The following is a 19,099-nucleotide window of genomic DNA, read 5'->3' as shown; positions in this document are numbered from 1 at the left end:
TGCTGAATGGTATGGAGTGGCTCTTCCTGCACGCCGCCACTGGTAAGTATGGATGCTAAATGGGGGCAGGATTAGGTTTAGTTGCCAAACCATCCACACTCAATAGGTCATCGATTCCAGTATTTAAGCTCACACTTGATTGCTTTGGCAAATCGAGAGAGTGGTGTGTGATAGATTAGCAATCATTAATTAGCAGAAGTTGGTATGTTTGATGAAGGATTAGAGGAATGGGGAAATATATACATTTTAACCCAGCTTGAACAGCATTGGAATAAAAATGTTAACTCCTTTAATCTTGGTTAATGTTGATGTGGAAATGCCGGCGTTGGACTGGAGTGAGCACAGCAAGAAGTCTTACAACACTAGGTTAAAGTCCAACAGGTTTGTTTCGATGTCACTAGCTTTCGGAGCGCTGCTCCTTCCTCAGGTGAATGAAGAGGTATGTTCCAGAAACATATATATAGACAGATTGACACAATTCACACCTCTTTAACCTGGGGTTACCCCATCTCTGGATCTGTAAAGATTTAATCACCTGCTAATGCTCGCATTCCAAGCATTGCCTTGCATCTTTGAATCTGTCTATATATATATATATGTTTCTGGAACATAACTCTTCATTCACCCGAGGAAGGAGCAGCGCTCCGAAAGCTAGTGACATCGAAACAAACCTGTTGGACTTTAACCTGGTGTTGTAAGACTTCTTACTTGGTTAACGTTGGTATTGCATGCATATCGAATGCAGTGGTGAACATGTAACACTGACTGGGGTGGCAGTGGTGTAATGGTATTGTCGCTGGACTAGTAATCCAGAGACCCAGTGCCATGCTCTGGGGACCCGGGTTCGATTCCCGTCAGGGCAGATGGTGAAATTGGAATTCAATTAAAATTCTGTAATTAAAATTCTAAAGATGACCATGAAACCATTGTCGATTGTTGTCAAAACCCACCTGGTTCACTAATGTCCTATAGGGAAGGAAATCTGCCGTCCTTACCTGGTCTGGCCCACATGTGACTCCAGATCCACGGCAATGTGGTTGACTCTTGGATGGTCTCGGGGATGGGCCCACATCCCATGAATAAAGAAAGAAAAAATGCTACTTACTGCTGGCTGATTCCCATTTCTCTGTGCTGCATCTAAACACGTGGCTGTCTTCTCAGGTTGTTTCTACATTATTGATTAACGTAATTCCCAAGGAGCAAATACCGTTGAACTTAATAGGAAAATCTAAAATCAGCGGGAAGGCTTGGACTAAAGAAGCACTGTTCCAGGTGGCAAACTTCGACCCAGAATGGATGTCCGAGTCCAAGGTATGTCAGCACTTGCATTATGTTTTGCAATCTTGGGAAATTGAATTTTGGTGCTTGGTTGTTTTCCCTCTCTCTTTTTGACCTCCAAGTGCTGACACACACGGAATTATAACCTGTGGGCAGCAGGCATCTTTGTACGCTCAGTACAAAGTTTGCAAGTTTGGATAATGTGACATTTAGTGGGGTATTTGTCATGTAGGCAGTGTGATGGGTTGCGGATCTGCGAATACAGCCTGAGCCTGTTGCTGTTCTTGTCACAAACACGCACTTTACAGTGGACTCGTTGGATAATGATCAGGAATGGGTAAAACCAGGTGATTTCCCCGTTCTCCAGTGCAGCCACCAGATCTAAATGCTTCCCTCGACTGAGTTCTGTTAACCTGTCTCAGACAAGGGAAACCAGAGTGAGAATTCTTACTCTGTCGTGCTCAAAAGTGTCTTTATCAGCTGGGTCACTCGGTGCTTGGTATTTTTAAACCTTCTTTCTGGGACGCGAGTGGCGCTGATAAGATCAGCATTTATTGCTCATCCCAAAGAAGAAATTGGTAGATGTTGAGTCTGGAGAAGGGTGTGTAGATAGCCTGGGTCACATTGAGATCCAAAAAGATGAGGTGTTGGGTGTCTTAAAAAATATTACGGTAGATAAGTCCCCAGGGCTTGATGGGATCTACCCCAGAATACTGAAGGAGGCTGGAGAGGAAATTGCTGAGGCCTTGACAGAAATCTTTGGATCCTCACTGTCTTCAGGGGATGTCCCGGAGGACTGGAGAATAGCCAATGTTGTTCCTCTGTTTAAGAAGGGTAGCAAGGATAATCCCGGGAACTACAGGCCGGTGAGCCTTACTTCAGTGGTAGGGAAATTACTGGAGAGAATTCTTCGCGACAGGATCTACTCCCATTTGGAAGCAAATGGACATATTAGTGAGAGGCAGCACGGTTTTGTGAAGGGAAGGTCGTGTCTCACTAACTTGATAGAGTTTTTCGAGGAGGTCACTAAGATGATTTAGAAGTTTAGAGTGGTTTCACAGGTCGGCGCAACAGCGAGGGCCGAAGGGCCTGTACTGCACTGTAATGTTCTATGTTCCACACGGACAGTGATCCGTGATAGAGTTTTTCGAAAAGATCACAAAGATGATTGATGCAGGTAGGGCAGTGGATGTTGTCTATATGGACTTCAGTAAGGCCTCTGACAAGGTCCCTCATGGCAGACTGGTACAAAAGGTGAAGTCACACGGGATCAGGGGTGAGCTGGCAAGGTGGATACAGAACTGGCTAGGTCATAGAAGGCAGAGAGTAGCAATGGAAGGATGCTTTTCTAATTGGAGGGCTGTGACCAGTGGTGTTCCACAGGGATCAGTGCTGGGACCTTTGCTCTTTGCAGTATATATAAATGATTTGGAGGAAAATGTAACTGGTCTGATTAGTAAGTTTGCAGACGACACAAAGGTTGGCGGAATTGCGGATAGCGATGAGGACTGTCAGAGGATACAGCAGGATTTAGATCATTTGGAGACTTGGGCGGAGAGATGGCAGATGGAGTTTAATCCGGACAAATGTGAGGTAATGCATTTTGGAAGGTCTAATGCAGGTAGGGAATATACAGTGAATGGTGGAACCCTCAAGAGTATTGAAAGTCAAAGAGATCCAGGAGTACAGGTCCACAGGTCATTGAAAGGGGCAACACAGGTGGAGAAGGTAGTCAAGAAGGCATACGGCATGCTTGCCTTCATTGGCCGGGGCATTGAGTATAAGAATTGGCAAGTCATGTTGCAGCTGTATAGAATCTTAGTTAGGCCACACTTGGAGTATAGTGTTCAATTCTGGTCACCACACTACCAGAAGGATCTGGAGGCTTTAGAGAGGGTGCAGAAGAGATTTACCAGAATGTTGCCTGGTATGGAGGGCATTAGCTATGAGGAGCGGTTGAATAAACTCGGTTTGTTCTCACTGGAACGAAGGAGGTTGAGGGGAGACCTGATAGAGGTATACAAAATTATGAGGGGCATAGACAGAGTGGATAGTCCGAGGCTTTTCCCCAGGGTAGAGGGGTCAATTACTAGGGGGCATAGGTTTAAGGTGAGAGGGGCAAGGTTTAGAGTAGATGTACGAGGCAAGTTTTTTACGCAGAGGGTAGTGGGTGCCTGGAACTCGCTACCGGAGGAGGTGGTGGAAGCAGGGACGATAGTGACATTTAAGGGGCATCTTGACAAATACATGAATAGGATGGGAATAGAGGGATACGGACCCAGGAAGTGTAGAAGATTGTAGTTTAGTCGGGCAGCATGGTCGGCACGGGCTTGGAGGGCCGAAGGGCCTGTTCCTGTGCTGTACATTTCTTTGTTCTTTGTTCTAATTGCCCTTGAATGGATTGGCTTGCTCTGCCATTTTGGAGTGCAATTAAGGGTCAACCACATTGCTATGGATGTGGAGTTACATGTAGGCCAATCCAGGTTGGTTGAGGTGCTTCTGCAATCTGCTCGAGCCTCATCACCCATCAGTTCTTTGGGCTGCCTCTTATTGCTTTGGAGGATTAATCACTGGGGTAGTTAATTGTAGAAAAGTCCTAACTGGTAATTTAAAACTGCAAAAGTAAGTCAACAGAAAATACATTGACCCACTGGGGACATCAATCTGCCAGCTGCTTCAATGTAGCTTGGGATGACTGCAATGAACTTTTCCTTCACTTGGAGTTCTATGCCATTATTAATTTATCTGCCTTTTTAATATTGTTTGTGCAATGTTATGGACAGGGAGAGAGGCAAACTGAACACCTTCATTTTTATTGCATGCTGTTCGTGAGAACGTGTATTTTCATTTTTGAAATAGACCATAGCATGTTTTGCCAAACTCTCTATTTGTAATTTAAAGTAACTCGCAGCAAACTCTCTTTAGGGTCAAATCAGAAATATTGTTTATTCATATGATCAAACAGAAGAGAAAAAGCATCGCAGCTCAAAACCCTTGTCATCACAACTATATCACATAAAATCCCTACTGTGTAGAAGGAGGCCATCGGCCCATCAAGTCTGCGCCAACCCTCCGAAAGAGTCCCCATCCTATCCCTGTAACCCAACCTAACCTTATGGGCACTAAGGAGCAATTTGGCATGGCCAATCCATCTAGCCTGCACCTCTTTTTGGGAGTGGGTGTGTGTGTGTGTCGGTGTGTGTGTGTGTCGGTGTGTGTGTGTGTCGGTGTGTGTGTGTGTCGGTGTGTGTGTGTGTGTCGGTGTGTGTGTGTGTGTCGGTGTGTGTGTGTGTTTCTGTTAAGGGAGGGGGAGGGGCGCCTGGGCTTTGGGGGATTGTTTGTTTTGTTTTCTGTATTGGATGTTATTGTATTGAGAACTTATGTTAAGAGGGGGGGGGGGGAGCAGATTACGCAGGTTGTAGAATGTTAGGCGCCGGGGGCGAGAGCTGCTGGGCTAGCTGGATAGCTAGTTAACGGGAGCAAACTGGGGAGAGAGCTGAGGCGAGATGGAGGGGGTGTGGGAGGTGGGGGGGTAGGGACTGCTGACGAGTAAGGGACTTTTGAAGGATTGGAGATGGAGAGCAGAGGGTGGTAGCTGCCGAGGGGCGGACCAAGGGTGGTGCGGGGCCTTAGAACCTTAGTTAGGCCACACTTGGAGTATAGTGTTCAATTCTGGTCGCCACACTACCAGAAGGATGTGGAGGCTTTAGAGAGGGTGCAGAAGAGATTTACCAGAATGTTGCCTGGTATGGAGGGCATAAGCTATGAGGAGCGATTGAATAAACTCGGTTTGTTCTCACTGGAACAAAGGAGGTTGAGGGGCGACCTGATAGAGGTATACAAAATTATGAGGGGCATAGACAGAGTGGATAGTCAGAGGCTTTTCCCCAGGGTAGAGGGGTCAATTACTAGGGGGCATAGGTTTAAGGTGAGAGGGGCAAGGTTTAGAGTAGATGTACGAGGCAAGTTTTTTACGCAGAGGGTAGTGGGTGCCTGGAACTCACTACCGGAGGAGGTAGTGGAAGCAGGGACGATAGTGACATTTAAGGGGCATCTTGACAAATATATGAATAGGATGGGAATAGAAGGATACGGACCCAGGAAGTGTAGAAGATTGTAGTTTAGTCGGGCAGTATGGTCGGCATGGGCTTGGAGGGCCGAAGGGCCTGTTCCTGTGCTGTACATTTCTTTGTTCTTTGTTCTTTGTTGGGGCATGGGCTAAGGGCTGGCCTCGGAAATGTCATGGCTGATCGACAGGGGAGGGGGGGTGAGAGCCCCCCCGACCAGACCAGTTACGTCGAATGTTCGTGGACTGAATGGGCCAGTCAAAAGGGCCCGTGTGTTCGCACACCTGAGACTGTTAAAAGTTGATGTGGCCATGCTACAGGAGACACACTTGAAGCTGGGAGACCAATTCAGATTGAAGAAGGGATGGGTCGGGCAGGTGTTTCATTCGAGACTGGACTTTAAAACAAGGCGGGTGGCCATCCTGATTAACAAGAGGATGGCCTTTGAGGTGGGGAGGATAGCGGCAGACCCAGGGGATAGATTTGTTATGGTCAATGGGAAGCTGGAGGGAATGGCAGTGGTGCTGGTAAATATATATGTCCCAAACTAGGATGATGTCGCTTTTGTTAGGAAGGTGCCGTGAAAGATCCCTGACCTGGACTTGCACTGGCTGGTTGTGGGGGGTGTTGCTCGTTTTAGCCTTGGTTTAATTGCTCTTGTTTTATCACCTTTGCTCTTGAGTCGCCAGGTATCTTTCTGATACCGCCACGTGGTTCAAGTCCAAGTAATGATCAATAATCCAACACACCGCTTAGTAAGAGTTAAATCAACGCACGTTTATTATGTACAATAATCAATACTTATACATTAATTCTACTTCTAAGCTACTTCCTACAACTAACAGGCCAATACATAACTTTGGAAATGGCCCACCAGGTCAGGGAAACGAATGGCCTTTCGTATGGGTTCTGAGCCTGCGGGATTCAAAGCTGGTACAGGTCGATAGCCAGGAGCGCCTATCTCGTAGCGAGCGTTGAAGTAAGACTTACGATTTTAGCGGCTGTTGCAGAAGGTCATCAGAAGGGTCTCGAAGGATGGAGAGAGGAGAAGAAGGGTGAAGAGGGGTCGATTTGAACTTGGACTCTATACTTATAGTCCCCAGGGGCTTCCCGCCTTTCGGGGCGGACCCTGTACCTGGCCGATATTCTCCAATGCTGGAGCGATTCCTTGATCGATGGGCGGTTTTGGGGTGGTCGTTCACCTCTCTTTGTGTAGGCTCCTGCTGGCGCCGAAAAGTCTGGGTTGGCTTTGTGTGTCTAATTTGTTGCACATTGTTCCCGGGGATTGCTGCTTAATATTCAGATGGCTGGTGTGTTGTTATGCTGATGGCTGCAGGTATCGATTCTGTCTGGCCTCCCCAGAGGCGAATACACAGTTTTACCTGCAGCTGCCTGTTTGAGTCCTGTTGGCTGATTTTCCCATCAGCCTCTTCCGTTTGCCATTTTAAATCGGGGTTTGGCCATTCTAATCGGGTGTTAGCCATTTTAACTGGCTACAGGGGTGACTTCAGCACGGTCTTGGATCCGAGACTGGACCGGTCGAGTTCTGGGTCAGGGAAAATATCAGCAATGACGAAGGAACTGCGGGGGTCCATGGAGCGCATGGGAGGGGTGAATCTGTGGCGATTTGGGAGGCCAAGGAGCAAGGAATATTCATTTAACTCCCATGTGCGCAAGGTTTACTCCAGGATAGATTTCTTTGTACTGGATAAAACACTGTTAGCGGGGGTGGAGGGCACTGAGTACTCAGCTATTGTGGTGTCAGACCATGTGCCACATTGGGCAAGCACGGGAAAGTCTCAGCGCCCACAATGGAGATTAGATGCCGGGCTGCTAGCGGACAATAAGATCTGTGAGCAAGTGAGGTAGGCCATCCGGGGGTACATAAAAACAATGATACGGGAGAGACTGCTGCTGGAGTGGTTTGGGAGGCATTGAAGGCAGTTATCAGAGGGGAATTTATTTTGATTCGGGCCCATAGTGAGAAAACTGAGCGGGCGGAGCTGGACAGATTGGTAGGTGAAATCTTACAGATGGACAGGAGGTATGCGGAGTTTCCAAATGAGGAGCTCCTGAGGGAGCTTCAGAGACTCCAAATGGAATTTGGGCTCCTTTCCACAAGTAAGGCGGAGGGACAACTGAGAAGGGCAAAAGGGGCAATATATGAATATGGGGAGAAAGCTAACAGGATGATGGCACATCAGCTGAGGAAGCAGGAGGCGGCGAGAGAAATAGGGAAAATAAAGGATATGAGAGGGAAGGTCGTGAAAAACGGGGGCGGTTAATGACGTGTTCCGTGAATTTTATAGTCGGTTATATGAGTCGGAACCCCCAGCCGGGGAGGAGGGTATGAATCAATTCCTAGAGAGGCTAGAGATCCCGAAGGTAGATGAGGAGCTGGTGGAAGACCTGGGGGGCCCAATTTGGCTGGGGGCGATGCAATCGGGTAAGGCCCTGGGACCTGATGGATTCCCAGTGGAATTTTATGTAAGTTCTCTGGGTTACTGGGGCTGCTCCTGTTTAAGGCTTTTAACGAGTCTAGGGAGCTAGGAGTACTCCCCACAACGCAATCACATGCATCAATTTCTCTCATACTGAAGCGAGATATGGACCCGGAGAACTATGGATAGTACAGGCCAATTTCCGTGCTGAATGTTGATGCTAAATTGCTGGCAAAGATCTTGGCCACTCGAATAGAGGTTTGCGTCCCAGAGGTAATCAGGGAAGATCAGACGGGATTTGTGAAGGGCAGGCACCTGATATCCAATATTAGATGGCTTCTTAATGTTATAATGATGCCAGCGGAGAGGCGTGATGTTGAAGCGGTAGTAGCTTTGGACGTGGAGAAGGCTTTCCACCAGCTGGAGTGGAAGTACCTATGGGACATTTTAGGCAGGTTTGGGTTCGGACATGGATTTGTGGATTGGATCCACTGTTATATCAGGCTCCAGCGGAGAATGTAAAAATCAAACGAGTCCAGGCAGAGTATTTTAGTCTCTGCAGGGAGACAAGACAGGGATGTCCGCTCTTCCCATTACTGTTTGCCCTGGCCATAAAGCCCTTGGCAATGGCCCTTTGATCATCAAATGCATGGCAGGGGATAGTGCAGGGGGGGGGGGTGGTGAAGCACAGAGTCTCTCAATATGTGGATGATTTGTTGCTCTATGTCACAGTCCCAGTGGGGGGATGGCCGAAATCATGGAGATACTCAGAAAATTTGGGCGATATTCAGGCTACAAGTTAAATATGGGAAAGAGCGAGATGTTCGTGATCCAGACATGGGGGCAGGAAAGGAGACTGAGGGAGTTGCTGTTCAGAGTGGTTGAGAGGAATTTTAGAAATCTGGGGAGTTAAGTGACTAAGCATTGGGGGCAGCTTCATAAGTTAAATCGGGGCAAAGCGGTGGATCAAATGAAAAGGGATTTTCGCAGGTGGGACAAGCTCCCGCTGACGCTGGCGGGAGGGTCCAGACGTAAAGATGACGGTCCTTCCGAGACTGCTCTTTTTTCAAAGTCTTCCGATTTTTATCCCAAAGGCTTTTTTCAGGAAAATGAACCCGGTTCCTGAAGGCATCTGACAGGTTCCAGTGGTGGGCTTTGTTCTTGGCCGCTTACGAGTACACGTTAGAACACCGCCCCGGCATGCGGATGGCACGCCGACAAATCGAGCTGACTACCCCCTCCACGAGGCTGCCGGCATCTGCCTCCGCTATGGAGGGCGCCGTGGTCCTCCCATTTCATAGACTCTCTGCTGGTCATGGCGGCTTGCATCAGAGAATAGACCCAGACAGACCCGCAGTTATTCCCAGGTCCGACACATGGTTCACTACGGGGCCCAACACAGGGCCTTGCCCGATGGTTAGAGCGTCCATTTGACTAGCTCCCAGAGCTTAGTGTGGAGGGCAGTATTTTATTATGGAGTACACGAGTGGTTGTCCCGGAACGCAGATATGTGCCACTACTGCAGGACCTCCACACTGGACACCCGGGGGTATCAAAAATGAAGATGCTTGCCCTGACTTATGTTTGGTGGCCTGGGATCGATTCCGACATCGAGAAGGTGACCCAGCGCTGTGGGCCATGCCAGAAAAACCAGAAGGCTCCACCAGCTGCACCAATGCAGCCTTGGGAATGGCCAGGGAAGCCATGGACCGTGTCCACATTGACTTTGCAGGGCCGTTCCAGGGTGCAACTTTCCTCATCGTGGTGGATGCCCGCTCGAAGTGGCTCGAGGTCCACAAGAAGTAAATCAAACATTTGATGCCATTTCAACAGAGTTGGGCATCAAGAGTAAAAATAAATTGTGAACGGTTTGTACAGCAGTCAAGACAAAGTAATCCTGAAGGGGGAGTTGTAAAACCCTGTACACTGGATTTGTTGATAAAAATGAAGGGGGAACTTTGTTTCAAAGAGTAATTTGGAAAATCTGAACTGTATTTTGGAATGCAAACCGCATTGTTGTGAAAGAGGGTTTTAATGAGGGGCAGCACGATAAAGAGGGGCAGCACGGTAGCATTGTGGATAGCACAATTGCTTCATAGCTCCAGGGTCCCAGGTTCGATTCCGGCTTGGGTCACTGTCTGTGCGGAGTCTGCACATCCTCCCCGTGTGTGCGTGGGTTTCCTCCGGGTGCTCCGGTTTCCTCCCACAGTCCAAAGATGTGCAGGTTAGGTGGATTGGCCTTGCTAAAATTGCCCTTAGTGTCCAAAATTGCCCTTAGTGTTGGGTGGGGTTACTGGGTTATGGGGATAGGGTGGAGGTGTTGACCTTGGGTCGGGTGCTCTTTCCAAGAGCCGGTGCAGACTCGATGGGCTGAATGGCCTCCTTCTGCACTGTAAATTCTATGATAATCTATGAATGTCTGTTTCTGTGGGAGTGGAGTTTGGAAACTCTTATGTGGCAATCATCTAAAATGATTTTGTGGAAACATTCACTTGTATTCAGAGTGGAGAGTATATTTGACCAGAGCTAGTCTGTGAATTTAAAGGGACTTTGTTACTGAGACCATTGTAGCTAAAGATATGCTTTGTAATCCGTGTTAATTTTAAAATGTGTTATCCATGTTAACCGTAAAATGTATGTATTTGCAAAGCTAAGAGGGGAGTAAAGGAGCATTGTATCATCATCCAATTTTTTCTTGTTCAATAAATGCTTTTTTTTTTCTTGTCACTAAAACTAATTAGCGGTCCTGCGACTCTGTTCTTTCACATTTTCCTTTTTTTGGAAGTAAACGTTACTGCCCTTTGAACCAGGATTCCATTCTGGGATTGTCCGGGTCAGTTATAACACCAACTGGGATTGTAACACACTGTTTAAAAACAGGGTGTTGCCTGTTTAAAACAGATTAGGCAAAAATGTTTCCGACAGAGGGTAGCGTGTCTCTGCAACTCTCTTTGTGAAAAGGTGCTGGAAGCAGACTCTTTGAATATTTTTAAGGCAGAGGTGGATAGATTCTTGGTTAAAAAATGGGGAGATAGGTTTTTTTTTTTGGGGGGGGGGGCGGTAAATGGGATTCCATTATGAGGTTACTCTCAGATCAGCCATAGAATCCCACAGTGCAGAAGAAAGCCATTCAGCCCATTATGTCTACACCAACCCTCCAAAAGAGCACCCCACCCAGTCCCAAACACCTGCCGTGACTCTGCACCCCACCTAACCTTTTGGACACTAAGGGCAATTTTAGCATGGCCAATCCACCAAACTGGACATCTTTGGACTGTGGGAGCAAACCGGTGAAAATCCATGGAAACACAGGGAGAACGTGCAAACTCCACACAGTCACCCAAGGTCGGAATTGAGCCCTGGTCCCTGGCACTGTGAGACAGCAGTGCTAACCACCATGGTCTTATTAAATGAAGGAGCAGGCTCCAGAGACTGAATGGCCCCCTGCTCCTTGCTCATACGGCTTTGTGCAGTAGTGAGGGAAAGTGCTGCATTGTCTGAGGTGCTTCCCTTTGGATTGAGACTTTAATAAACTTGGGGCTGGTTTAGCACACTGGGCTAAATCGCTGGCTTTTAAAGCAGACCAAGCAGGCCAGCAGCACGGTTCAATTCCCGTACCAGCCTCCCTGAACAGGCGCCGGAATGTGGCGACTCGGGGCTTTTCACAGTAACTTCATTGAAGCCTACTTGTGACAATAAGCGATTTTCATTTTCATTTCATTTTCAACTTCGATCCCTTGGTGGGAGGAGATGTTGCCGATCCCATGGAACTTTTTCAACAAACAGCAGAATTCTCAATGCATAATCCTGGCTCATATTCCTTTCACAGCCACACCCACCAAAAATAGATTAACTGGTCATTCATCTTGATGCTGTTTATTGGACTTCTGAGATGTGTATACATAAATAGTGACCGCATGTCAAAGGAACTAATTCAATGCAAAATGCTTTGAGACATTTCTGAAAAATGTGATACGATATAATATAAATTTCTTTCTTGATGCTTTTGTTAAATTAGCACATACATTTTTGCAATGATGTTGCTAATATAGCAGAATGTGCTTTCATCCCATTAATGTTTATTGTACTTGCACTGGATTTATTTGGGACGACAGGTTGTCATTCTGGAAGGAGAGTTGCTGTGTGGCGTTCTGGATAAGGCACATTATGGCAGCTCAGCCTACGGCCTGGTGCACTGCTGTCAGGAACTGTATGGCGGTGAGACAAGTGGAAAAGTGCTGACTTGTCTGGCTCGTCTCTTCACCGCTTACCTCCAGCTGTACAGGGGGTTTACTTTAGGTAAGAGTTTTTGGCTTACCATTTGATACTTCTGTCTCTCTCCTGTTTCAAACTTTTACTTGGGAACATAGGAACAGGAGTAGGCCCTTTGGCCCCTTGAGCCTGCTCTGCCAATTAACTGGACCATGGATGATCTACCTCAATGCCATTTTCTTACACTATCATGATATCCGTTAATGCATTAGTATCGAGAAATGTATTGACCTCTGCTTTGAACGTACTCAATGAGTGAGCTTTATTACGATCCCAGACCAAACCACAACAATGGCTAGGATACTGGACCAAAACCCCAATATTTTAGTTTATTTTAAGACTGCACGGAAAACCGGCCCTGGGTCTCTGTCCATGTGGAGTTTGCACATTCTCCCCATGTCTGCGTGGGTTTCACCCCCACAACCCAAAAGATGTGCAGGGTAGGCGGATTGGCCACACTAAATTGACCCTTAATTGGAAAATTAATTGGATACTCTAAATTTATTTTTTAAAAGACTGCACGGAAAGAATGATTTGCTCCAGGAGTGATTATATGAAAAAATATGGCTTTGGCCTTTCGAAAACAAAACTTTATTATAAATATAATGTTCAACTTTTAACTTTACACCCAAAAAAGCATTGTCATTTTACACACTTCAATGAGATCACCTTGCATACTTCTAAACTCAAAAGAATACATACCTTCTTTCCTCACAGAACAAAGCTATTTTAGATCTTTGTATCAAATATCAATTGCTTTATTGTGTGTGAAAAGGGCATCAGGAAATTATTTTGCGTGGGCTGAGTAACACCTGTTTATGCACATTGCCTTTCAATACATATCAAGGAAACATTGTGCAACGGTGGAACTGACCATTTAATCAGACTGTCGGAACTAAATGGAAAGGGATCAATGTTACATGGTTCATGTAAGAAAATTTATCTCGCTGTAACAATTACCCATTGAGCGGACATAATTACCTGAACTTCCTGAAAGTTCCAAATATGAAGCTATTAAGGCAGATCAAGGTGCTTGGTGACTGTCAGCATGGTAACTGGCTTGGGACGGAAAGCAGAGAATGGGCAAGGATCTGGGTCACAGAAACAGCCGCAAAGGGTTGTAAGCTGTTTCTAGAAGTTCCCAAGACTGTTAAAATGACTGCATGCTTGGCTACGAGTAAAACCTTGTAAGCGTGTTTCTTTTGCTAAACAAGGCGACCAGAAGTTAAAAATCCAAAATATTTGTCAACTCGAAATGGATTAATCATTTGTTGCATTTTACACAAAGGTTTCCACTGCAGTTCAAAAAAGAGCAATTGTTCCTAAAGTGCTTTGAAACATCCTGAGGATTTACTAAGATGCTGTACGCAGGTGCTATCTTAGACATCAGATATTATGAAGATGTGGGAGTAAACGTATTTGAAACCTTAAAAAGACTACTGCAGTATGAAAAGAAAGATTTATTTTGGGTGAATGCATATAAAAGTTTCCTGTTCAGCTTGTAAATGTTTGCTAAACGTGACTTTTCATGTTAGATGTTGAAGATATCCTAGTGAAGCCCAAGGCAAATGCAAAGAGGCAGAAGATCATTGCAGAGTCGACACGGTGTGGAGCCAAGGTAAAGGTTCTGTTGATTTTTAGTTTTATGAGCAGCTAACCAGTGCAGTGAACTTGGCTTGCATCTCGTGCTGAAAAATTCAGTTCAAATTGAATGTGATGGTAAGGGGACCATTTTGGCAGTCAAGGCTTAGAAATGTGAAGTTAGGAAAGTTGCCCTCTTTTGATGTTGCTGAAAAGAATTGCCAATTTCTCCTGTACACCACTGCTAGAAGCACGAGGGACATGGGCAATCATCCAGGAACTTATCATCAGCCTGGTCGATTAATAATTAAAGCAACAAGAAATTTTAGTAGAAATGCAAAAAATGCATTGAATAATAAAAGTACCTAATTTTTAAAAGAAGTGCTTGAGCATTGAAGTGTTTTTGCCGATTCGAGGATCAAATGGTGGGCAAAGGTTGCTTAAACTTGGCATATTTCCTTGATTGTATAGCGGGATGGTCGAATCGAGGTGTTCAAAATGTGGAAAGAATTTTATGATTATTTCTCCTCATTCTTAATTCCTCCACTAGAGGGAATAGTTTCTCTATCTAGAGTATTGGATCTCACAATTTAAAAACCTTGATTAGGTAACCCTCAATCATCTAAACTTGAGTGAAATTTACAGAACCTGACCTCAATTTCACCCTTTATTAGCCTGGTGCTTATTTGCTTTACCCTCTCCAAACCCAGTTCTTCTTTCCTAATTCTGGATGCCAGATTCTGAACACATTTCTCCACCCAGATGGGTACTGGCCAAGGCTGCAGAACTAAGCATCAATATCACAAACATGGTAGGAAGATCCATAGAATCCGTACAGTGCAGCAGGAATCATTTGGCCCATCGAGTCTGCACCAACCCTCTGAAAGAGCACCCTACCGAAGGTCCACTCTCCCATCCACCCTGTACCTGTAACCTAATATGCACATCCCTGGACACTAAGGGGCAACCTAGCATGGCCAATCCACCTAATCTGTGCATCCTTTGGACTGTGGGAGGAAACCGCAGCACCCGGAGGAAAGTCACGCAAACACTGGAGAAAGTGCAAACTCCACACAAGACAATCACCCAGAACAGGAATTGAACCTGGGTCCCCGGCATTGTAAGACTGCAGTACCAACCACTGCCATCATGCTGCCCATAAAACTTAAGGGCCGGGATTTGCCGGTAACCGGCGGGGGGCCGTACCGGCGCCAAAGAGTGGCGTGAACCACTCCGGCGTCGGGCCGCCCGGACGGTGCGGAAACCACCACACCTCTGGGGGCTAGGTAGGCGCTGGAGTGATTGGCACCGCGCCAACTGGCGGCGAAGGGCCTCCGCCGGCCGGCACAAGTTGGAGCATGCGCAGGAGCGCCAGCGTGTTCCCAGAACCGCTGCCGTGATCCCAGCGCACGCGTAGGGGGTTTCTTCTCCGTGCCGGCCATGGTGGAGCTTTACAGCGGCCATCGTGGAGGGAAAAAGTGCCCCCACGGCACAGACCCGCCCGCCTGCAGATCGGTGTTCCCCCCCCCACCCCACCGAGGACTCCGAAGGCTGCCCGCAGAGCCAGGTCCCGCCGGTAAGAACCTTGTTAATCTCCGCCGGCAGCACGGCCCATCACGGAGCGGAGAATCGCCAGGGAGGGGCGCTGCCAACGGCCCCAGACCGGCGTGGCGCGATTCCTGCCCCCGCCAAAAAGCCGGCGCCGGAGAATTCGGCAGCCGCGCGGCAGGGCGGCATTCACGCCGCCCCCTGGCGATTCCCCGGCCCGGCGGGGGGTCGGAGACTCCCGCCCAAGATGTTTTATGTTCCTATTTCTGGCAGAAACATAAAGAAACTAGAGTTTTTCTTAAAATGCCAATTAGCAGAAATAGTTTTGAACTATCAAATGAAATGATGCATTTATGACTCTTAATGGACATAATTATTGCCAAACTAGTTAATTCAAGTTACATGTTTTTTCTTAACAGGCTATCCGAAATGCTTTTAACTTACCAGAGTCTGCCTCGTGTGATGAAGCACGCGACAAGTGGCAGAATGCTCACCTCAGTAAAGATCCCAAGGACATGAATGTGGTGGATCTGAAATTTAAGGAAGAAGTCAATCTGTACAACAACCAAATCAACAAGGTCCGAAACTTAAGGGTTAACTTTTTTTATTTGCTGTTAGGGGATATTTCTTCCAGTGGAGGCGATGGGGGTGAGTGCTCAAGAATGGAACCGTACCGTGGATGTACCTAAGCATAGACTGCAGCAGTTCAGCATTTGCCTCTTCTTGAGGGCAATTAGGAATGTGTAGCAAATGCTGATGGTGCCAGCAATGCCAACACTCCATGAAAGAATAAAAAATAAGTTATGTAACCCACGCCCACTCCTCTCACCCACTGTTGGTGTTGAATGCTCCCAGGTCATTGATGGAAATGGTCAAGAGCTGCAGAGTGAAACTTTGGCTTCTGTACTGCTAACCGGAGACCTAACCTCAGCCTCAGAAGAGAATTCTGTTGTGCAGTAGCAACTGTCTTTGAGTCCCCATCCTGATGGCCAATTTGTGGAAACCTATTAAGTGGATCCATCTATACTTTCAACAACTGTATGAGATTTGGATTCTTGTAGCCAGAAGGTGGAGGAAATCCTCATTCCATCTGTCTGAGGCATTCAAGCCATTGATTAGTTCTGACCTACTGTAGCTTTTAGTTCTCATTGATTTAATTTTCTATCAGTTTGATTTGTTTAACTGTAATGTGTTTGTCTCCCCCCCCCCCCCTTTAAATAGATATGTTCTCTTCATACCTGGAGTACTGTACATAGTTTTGATCTCCTTACCGCAGGAAGGATATACTTGCCTGAGCTCAGGTGTAACAATACTTTCCTAGATGAGTTTCTGGGATAAAAAAGTTGTCCTATGGAATGGGGTAATACGTTCTGGGGTTTAGACGAATGAGAGAAACATATAAGGCTCTGAGGAGGCTTGACAGGGTAGATGCTCACAGGCTATTGCTTGATGGAAAGTCTACAGCTAGGGGGAATAGTCTGAGGATAAGGCCATTCAGGACTGATATAAAGATAAATTACTTCTCTCAGGATTACGAATCTTTGGTTCTTTACTTCAGAGAGCTGTGGATGCTCAGTTTATTGAGTGTATTAAAGATTCAGATCAGGAAAGTGGAATTGATGTTGAAGATTAGCCGCAATCTCATTGAATAGTTGAGCTGGCTCAAAGGATTGTATGGCCAAAGGAATGGCAACCGGTGATGAGTGGTGTCCCGCAGGGTTCAGTGTTGGGGCCACAGCTGTTCTCTTTATATATTAACGATCTAGATGACGGGACTGGGGGCATTCTGGCTAAGTTTGCCGATGATACAAAGATAGGTGGAGGGGCAGGTAGTATGGAGGAGGTGGGGAGGCTGCAGAAAGATTTAGACAGTTTAGGAGAGTGGTCCAAGAAATGGCTGATGAAAATCAACGTGGGCAAGTGCGAGGTCTTGCACTTTTGGAAAAAAGAATAGAGGCATGGACTATTTTCTAAACGGTGACAAAATTCATAATGCTGAAGTGCAAAGGGACTTGGGAGTCCTAGTCCAGGATTCTCTAAAGGTAAACTTGCAGGTTGAGTTTGTAATTAAGAAAGCAAATGCAATGTTGTCATTTATCTCAAGAGGCTTGGAATATAAAAGCAGGGATGTACTTCTGAAGCTTTATAAAGCATTAGTTAGGCCCCATTTAGAATACTGTGAGCAATTTTGGGCCCCACACCTCAGGAAGGACATACTGGCACTGGAGCGGGTCCAGCGGAGATTCACACGGATGATCCCAGGAATGGTAGGCCTAACATACGATGAACGTCTGAGGATTTTGGGATTATATTCATTGGAGTTTAGGAGGTTGAGGGGAGATCTAATAGAAACTTACAAGATAATGAATGGCTTAGATAGGGTGGACGTAGGGAAGTTGTTTCCATTAGCAGGGGAGACTAGGACCCGGGGGCACAGCCTTAGAATAAAAGTGAGTCACTTTAGAACAGAGATGAGGAGAAATTTCTTCAGCCAGAGAGTGGTGGGTCTGTGGAATTCATTTCCACAGAGGGTGGTGGAGGCCGGGACGTTGAGTGTCTTTAAGACAGAAGTTGATAAATTCTTGATTTCTCAAGGAATTAAGGGCTATGGAGAGAGAGCAGGTAAATGGAGCTGAAATCAGCCATGATTGAATGGTGGAGTGGACTCGATGGGCCGAATGGCCTTACTTCCGCTCCTATGTCTTATGGTCTTATGGCCTACTCTTGCTCCTATACGTTTGAGGCAATGATCCAGCTCTGACTATTTGTGATCTTAAAATATTGGCTAGTGAGATAGTTGATGCATTAGTTTTAATTTTTCAAAATCCCCCAGATTTGGGGAAGGTTCTATTGGATTGAAAAATAGCAAATGTAAATCCTTTATACAAAAAGGGAGGGAGACAGAAAGCAGGAAATTACAGACCAGTTAGCTCAACATCTGTAATATGTAGAGAAAATGTTAGAAGCTATTATTAAAGATGTCAAGCAGAGTTAACATGGTTTTGTGAAAGGGAAATCATGTTGCACGAATTAATTGGAGTTCTTTGAAGAGGTCATATGTGCTGTTGATTAAGGGGAACTAGTGGATGTACTATCCTTCGATTTCCAGAAAGCATTTGAAAAGGCGCCACGTGAAGATGCTATTGCAGAAAATAAAGTTCATGGTGTGGGCGGTAACATATTGACATGCATAGAAGATTGGCTGGCTAACAGGAGACAGAGTAGGTATATATGGGCCATTTTCTGGTTGGAGAGAAGTGACGAGTGGTGTGCGGCAGGGATCTGTGCTGGGGCCTCAACTTTGTTCAATTTATTTAAATGGCTCCAATGAAGGAACCAAAGGTATGGTTTCTCTGGTGGCAAAAACATGGGTAGGGAAGTAGTTGTGAAGAGGACAAAATGAGGCAACAAAGGGCTATAAATAGGTTAAAAAACTGGGCCAAGATCTGACAAATGGAGTATAATGTGGGCAAATATGAAATTGCCCATTTTGGCAGAAAAAATAAAAAAGGAGCATATGAATGGTGAGAGACTGTGGCCTAGTGGTTAGCACTGCTGCCCCACAGCACTGAGAATTCGGGTTTGATCCCGGTCTCGGGTCACCATCCGGTGGAGTTTGAGCATTCTTCCCGTGTTTGTCTCGCTCCCACAACCCAAAAGAAGTGTAGGCCAGATGGATTGCCCCTTAATTGGAAAAAACTAATTTGGTACTCTTAAATTTATTAAAAAAAAAAGAAAGGATGTAAATATGTTGGGAGCAGTTCAGAGGAGGGTTACTAGACCAATACCTGAAATGGGCAGGTTGTTTTATGAGAAAAAGTCAGACAGGCTACGCTTGTAGCCACTGGGATTTATAAGAGCAAGAGGCGACGTAATTAAAACAAAAAGATCCTGAGGAGTCTTGACAAGGTG

General features: G+C 46.2%; 1 protein-coding gene across 2 annotated transcripts in view; it reads left to right on the top strand.

The window, feature by feature from the left end:
• Positions 1-19,099, top strand: part of polr1a (RNA polymerase I subunit A) — a 169,260-nt gene that overhangs the window by 44,786 nt on the left and 105,375 nt on the right. For both annotated transcript variants that reach the window (XM_072497568.1, XM_072497569.1), the window contains exons 15-18: positions 1,162-1,311; positions 11,902-12,085; positions 13,594-13,676; positions 15,607-15,765. In XM_072497568.1, coding sequence (XP_072353669.1) covers positions 1,162-1,311; positions 11,902-12,085; positions 13,594-13,676; positions 15,607-15,765 — 576 coding nt within the window. The remainder of the gene's footprint in view (positions 1-1,161; positions 1,312-11,901; positions 12,086-13,593; positions 13,677-15,606; positions 15,766-19,099) is intronic.

This window comes from Scyliorhinus torazame, chromosome 3 (assembly GCF_047496885.1).
Source record: "Scyliorhinus torazame isolate Kashiwa2021f chromosome 3, sScyTor2.1, whole genome shotgun sequence".
Lineage (NCBI taxonomy): Eukaryota > Metazoa > Chordata > Chondrichthyes > Carcharhiniformes > Scyliorhinidae > Scyliorhinus > Scyliorhinus torazame.
Note: the sequence above shows the minus strand (reverse complement) of the source record. Positions and strands in the feature narration are given on the sequence as shown.